At 37.7% G+C, this 6,733-nt stretch overlaps 1 protein-coding gene across 1 annotated transcript; it reads right to left on the bottom strand.

Moving 5' to 3' along the window:
- Nucleotides 1–4,023: 4,023 nt before the first annotated feature.
- LOC145595878 (uncharacterized) lies at nt 4,024–6,338 on the bottom strand. Its single transcript, XM_081652305.1, has 6 exons — nt 6,194–6,338; nt 5,688–5,770; nt 5,530–5,607; nt 4,753–5,430; nt 4,559–4,667; nt 4,024–4,398 (listed from the first exon to the last, which is right to left on the bottom strand). The coding sequence occupies exons 2-5, from the start codon at nt 5,727–5,729 to the stop codon at nt 4,581–4,583; spliced, it is 885 nt and encodes a 294-aa protein (XP_081508431.1). The 5' UTR covers nt 5,730–5,770; nt 6,194–6,338; the 3' UTR covers nt 4,024–4,398; nt 4,559–4,580.
- Nucleotides 6,339–6,733: the final 395 nt, after the last annotated feature.

Here is a 6,733-nt window from a genome sequence, read left to right on the forward strand (position 1 = left end):
CTAGTTTTTCCCACGTCAGGATTCAAGATCTATGAGTCAAGTTTCAAGATTAGGTTTGCAAAAAGTCAAGGATCCATGCCGCTCATGCAAATATAGGTAGAAGGCTTTAAAAACAAAGAACTCACACGGATGTAGCAAAAACTCACTATTGGCGTCAAATCGACTATAGGAAGCAACTACCAAACATGCCACAAACAAGTAGAATCCGGCTTCATCTTCCCACTAGTTCTAACCAACTACCTTAGCATGCATTATCCTAGAATCAACCAAGCGTAATCTCAAACCGTGCACACCGTTACCATTTAAGAAGAAAAGCATTCAATCATACAAGTCCAAATGTTATTATATCCAAAGCAAGAACAAAACAAAACACATTGCAAATTTGCCTTGATAGAAACAAAAATCTTTTTGGAATTTTTTTAAATATAAGAAACATGGAAAAGCATATACAAAGGTGCATAGCATATATGGATCAACATCCCACCAAACATGATAGAATACCCTCCCCCAAGCTTGAATGAGACAATACACTCAAACATAAATCATATAATCCATGGGAGGGGAAAACAAGGAGATCAATCCAACAATCCAACATATGTCCAACAAGTCATCATCCACTAGAGAAAGAGCAAGGAAAGATATTATCGGATTTGAGGTGGGTGTAAATACCCGCAAATGACCAAATTAAACCTTTCATAGCTAATTTCTCAAGAATTGAACCTTGTCTCCATATGTTCGCAAAAATAGGAGTCAACCTTCCTTGATTCTTGATCCAAATTGAAGCACCAAAGTATATCAAGTCATGTACCTAGCAAAAGGCATAAAAACATTTCCATGAGAGAAAATCTATTCTAAAAATAAAAGGAAAATCTAATCTAAAACACGGGTTACTTCTCGAGAAAGGCTTGCTTAAGGTCCAAGCTTGACCGCTCTAGTAAAATAATATTGCAACGATCGCAAGAGCTTGTCAAATGCACTACTACACATTTCATATGAGAGCAAGTATGCACATGACAAAAATAAGGCATGCAACAAGCATAGTGCACACCTATGGAGTTGAGAAGAAGTATGCCAAGAAGAAGAAGGAGAGAAGGGAAAAACAAGAATATAAGAAAAAGGGAGAGAAATTAAAGAAAAAGAAGAAGGCATACTCTTCCCAACAAAATATTTTTGGTTGAAAATCCCACCATCATCCTCAAAAGTCATCAAATGAGGCACTTGAGGGACTAAAGGCTTTTCAAGAGGAGGGGATATGAGAAAAGAAGGTAATGATATGGGATAAGAGGGGACAAGATCAAGCTTTCTTGAAAATGAGGTGTAAGGTGAAGGAATAGGAATTGGTTGCTCACTTACACCACTATCCATTGAAACACAAGCTCTCTCATCCAATGAACTCACATCCAAAGGGCTCTACTCCAACTCATCATCATTCAAATCAAGCTCATTCTCAATCACATCCTCCTCACAAACTTCACACCCTAAGAGAGCTCTCAAACGCTTCAAAGGAAGCTCATCAAAGGGTTGAGGGTCAAACTTGGGAGATAGCTCAAAATAATCATGAGAAGTACAATCTCCCTCTAAAAAGGCCTCATCCATCTCAATGGTGGAAAATGTAGAAGAGAAAGGGTCATTAAAGGTGAAAGAGGAGGGCAATGGTTGAAAATTTGAGATAGGAGTTGGAGATTCAACCTCACCAAACACTTCACTCTCATCTTCATAATCATCTAAAGTAGGTTCTACCTCCTCAACCTTATCACATGGAACCTCTTCTTCATCAAAATCATCTAAGCTCAAGGCCTCACCCTCAAAGAAACCATGGTTATCATACAAAGGAGATGGGGTGGAAGAAGGTTGGTCTTAAAAATTGGTTCTCATCACCCTCAAACATCCAATCTCCCATGGAAACTACTTCATCCTTCTCATCCTCATTCTCTCTCCTCACAACTTCTTCACGCTTCAAAAATTGCAATGTCCCATCCTTCTTAACTTGAATTAACGTTTTCTCAAAATTAAGAGAAATCAACCATTTTAGTTTCTCTTCAACTCCATCTAAAGGTTCAATGGAACGAAATTCAAATTGGGAAGGAGGTTCAAAATGCAAACTCTCTCTTGGAACATCCATCTCTACACCCTTTTCCTCACTCATAGGCTCTCTAATGTCCTCCTCACACACCTTAGGCCTCTCAAAACAATCATCATTATCATCTTCCATATCTACCCAAGTAGTAGAAACTTCATTTACATTCAACATCGTTGACAATTCATTTCTCATCTCCTCGTTTCTACTAAGAATGTCCTCACATTTTTCTTCCATCCTTTTCAACAATTCCAATTGGTCTCCCATATTTTCCTAATATCCAATTTGATTATGAGAAGACTCAATGTTAGGCTCCAAGGTTTTCAAGGGTGAAGAGAGTTGAGGAGCATAATGAGGAAAAGAATTATGAGCAAGCATGTGATGAGGATCAACACTAGAGATATGAGTGGCATCATCAATATGGGGGATGGGGGCACAAGAAGGCATGCAAGATTCATTATTCATGGAACATGGACCATAACAATTATCAATAGAAGCATTTGAACAACCATGACCACGATTATAACTATCTCTAGAAAACCATACATAAAAATCCCAAGCATCATCAATTGACAATGCCCGAAATCTATCATTAAACATGTTTTCAACAATGTCTCTAGTTTGCTTAGTCAAATTATGATAACAAATCCCCCAAGTCTCCCAAAGATTATAACCATGGTAACTAATGAAGTCCTCTAGTCTATTAAAGTACACCCAAAAAGGCTCATTCTCAAATTGAGGAAACGAGGTATTTCCCATTTTTATACAAAACAAGCAAAAATCAAATAAAATAAAAGTATACACAAAGACCTAGACTCAAGAAATCAAAAACACTCAAACATAGACACCATTCCCCGGCAACGACGCCATTTTGACATGGGAAAATTAGGTCGTTGGACTAATCCTCCTAAGCCAAACAAAATTTATAAACACTCAACAAACCTAAATACAAGTATTGAGGTAAGTCAAGGGTCGAACCCAAAGGAACGGTAACGTCTAAGTGCTTCCAATTATGTGCCTAAGCTAGGTCGAAGACGAAGGGTAAAAGAGGACACTAAAAACTACTAAGACAAAGAAACCAAACAAATAAAATGCTGGGGATTAGGATTCACTTATAATAGCAATGAACAATGCAAATTGGTTTAGGAAGTTGACTAAGTTAAGCAATGTGAGGGAATATTAATTATGCAACCAAAAGAGCATATCAAGCTATTCTCCTAGAGGTCTAACTAGCGTCAACTACGATAAACTCTAGCTAGGAAACATCACAAGACACCTCAATCGTGTAAATGCAAGCCACAAATCAATGGTCCGTATCAATGTGAATTTACAATGCAATCCAGTGTGAATAACTAGGGTGATCAAGCCTAAATCAAACACACACATGCACATAATCAATTAACCAATTTAATCAGATCATCAACTCCATCAAAATCCCCAATCTACATCAATCCATTACATAATACAACCTTCACCAAATCCCTAACCAAACAACTACTCTAGCAACATCATCAATTCAACCAACAACTAAAGAAGTCAACAATCAACAATCAAAGAATCAACAATCAAAGAAGAACAATTACTCTAATCAAACATCAATCATCAAATCATCAAAATCTAATCAAAATCAAACAATCTAAACATGAATACTAAACAAAACAATAAATGAGATAGAGTTTAGAAATGCTCATTGATAATAGAGTAGATCTCCAATACAATTGTCACCATTGAATCTTCAATCTCTCAATCACCATTGAAATTCTTCACTTTCTCTCTCTAAAATCTACTCCTAAAACTAACCCCTAGATATAAAGAGAGAAGGTCTCAACTAAGCTAAGAATATGATCTAATTCTATTATGAAACTTGCTTACAAAAATTGGCTTCAAATAGGTATAAGAAGAGAGAGAAAATCGTCAAAATCCGATCGAAAAAGACCCACGCTGGCGCGGCAGCACTACAAAAGGATGTGCGCCCGCACCACAATGGTGTGCGGCCGCACATCCTTCATGTGCGGCAGCACCTTCCGCGCGTGCGGCCGCAATCAGCTGGGTTTCTTCGAATCTTCAACTCTTCAAGCACAAGGGGTGCACACATGATTTATGAGGGTGATGAGCATTAGGAGTGGCAGTAGCTAAGGCATAATGTTGGAGGGCACAGACTCCCTTTGAAGGGAGCACCGCAAGCGAGCAAAAGAGAAGAGCTAAGACTTGGGACTTCCACTTCTTTGCATCATGAGCTTCCCGAATGCCATGAACTTGATCCAAAAGCTTCTTCCACCATAGTGGATCACCAAAATCAAAACCCGAACCTCGTCCAATACCTACAACCACGAAAATAGAGCAAATAAAGAAGATAAGGCTAGAAAACCAACGAAATGGACAAAAACTACAAAATAAGAGAGGAAAGGTAAAACTAAGCAACAAAGCATAATACTAAGCATTTATTAAGCATGAAAGCTATGGAAAGAGGATAGAAAGGACCTAAATGCTCGTCAAATGTGTGTCATTTATGACACACATCACACACCTTCAACCGGGGGAAAACACCCCATTGTAAAGCCTCCCTATCGAACCGATACAAGTAAAAAATCTGACACAAACCATCAGCAATTCATTAATCAACTTCAAGCCATATGCCAATCACTGCAACAATACACAAATTAGGCTGCACGTACTAAAACGAATAAAATGCATCCACCACAACCACCAGCATGCCCACACGAATAAAATCTACGGGCAAAGGACCGGACACTAGTAAGCAGCTTGGATACCACCAGTGTGCACCAATCATATTCAACAGCTTCCATAGCACATTTCAAAGCAGGAACCAAGTCAGATGACAATCTAGTGGCCAAAGTAGGACACAACAGCATTTCCAAAGCAATCAATAAGAAGAGCATCTTAAACTCTTTTTCGTCTTTCTCTTCCCAGTAACATTCAAGCCTCTCCAATAACTCGGGGTACACCTCAATTCCTACTTTGTCATACACCTTTGGTTGTCCATTATTCCTTTTTATCCCGTACTTTGCAAGTATGTTTTCAACCTTCTCCCGTTGTGCCGTCTTTAATGTTTTGGTTGATGGAAGTATCTTTGGTCCATTAGGGATTCCAAGAACCCAATGAACCTGATTTTTAAACAGCCTAAAGCACCTTCCATCCGGGGTTAGTAACATCTTACTGATGGGATCCATTCGGGTGACTAACCAGTACCCCAGCTGCCTAGGTAGATGCATGTCCCCAGTTAAATACAACAGCCCTCCAAATCCCATTTCAGTGACCCACCTCCTCCGGCGGGAATCAAATGTTTGACAAATCCTGGCAAAACTCTCCACTTGACAGTTCATGTTAGGTGGCTGTTGAATTGAATTTGGGAACAATAGGTTATAAGAAACAACAATAACAATAACTTAGCATTAACCTGAACTTGAAAAACAACACATTTAGCAGATTACCTTTGACCTGGCCTTAAAAAACTCCTTTAGAACTTCACCTTTAGCTTTTAATTGCCCACCAACAGTCAAACTATCATCCTACGGTTGCATTTCAATACATCATAAACTTAACGAAAGATAAACAGCCAAACAGTGTCTTAGAGTTATTTACAACTTACCTTGAACATTGCCTGGAATACGTTTTTGCCATCTTGCATCATTTGTTCTCTAATTTTTTGGCAACCGCCCAGACTACAAACTACTACAACCAAATTAGCAGTCAACAAACATATGTAGTATATATACATTATCAAGTTCCACACCATAACTATATTTTGTTGTTATTCTCCTAACCGAATCAAAATACGTATTTAAAAACAGCATTCAATCAACCGTAACTTACATAACACATATTGCTAGTCTTCATTTGAAATCAAAACAAGTAATATAACCACACAACTTGATTTTGAATTAACATAATCGCAACAGCAAACTTACTCGAAATACCTAACTTAATAACAAAATTACAAGCAAACTATTTACATAATCTTAAGAACAACAATTTGATTCAAAATCACAACAATTACATGAAATTGTCATAAAATAGAAACCATAACAAATTGAAACCAAAACGAATGCCAACTGCAAAATGTAGACAAATTCAAGAATATTTACCCCGACTAACCTTTACTTCTTGAACTTCAACTTCCACGCCGCCAGCTAATTAGTTGTATTCCGACTACATACCCTTGAAAATCGAACACCAACAATGATTCTCATGTAATTCAGGCCACCGAATAAGCAGTCGGTGAAAATTACAAAGTAGGGTTTCAGAAATTGGGAAAGTTACCAAGACAGGAACACGAAATTGATAAGTAACATCGTTAAACCATTGACTACTATGGCGTTAGTTTGACTTGAAACGAAGTTTTCCATGTCATTCAAACGTTTACATCATAAATGAACGTCAGCACCATTTTGCCCCCCTCCTGCAATGTGAAATGACAATTGTAGGTCCTGATTTACTAATTTCGCAAATCAGCTTGAGGAACAAGAATTTCCTCGTTTTACACATTTACCGGTATTTTTTAATACTTCAAAATTGCCAATACAATTACCCTCATAATTACTTTCAATGCAACTATAATTTACCTCTTATTTTAGAATTAAAAAAAAAATCAATCACTACATAAGCAAAATTAACCAATGAGATTTGAGGGTATAA

The sequence above is a fragment of the Chenopodium album genome, chromosome 19 (assembly GCF_948465745.1).
Source record: "Chenopodium album chromosome 19, dcCheAlbu1.1, whole genome shotgun sequence".
In the NCBI taxonomy this organism is placed as follows: domain Eukaryota; kingdom Viridiplantae; phylum Streptophyta; class Magnoliopsida; order Caryophyllales; family Amaranthaceae; genus Chenopodium; species Chenopodium album.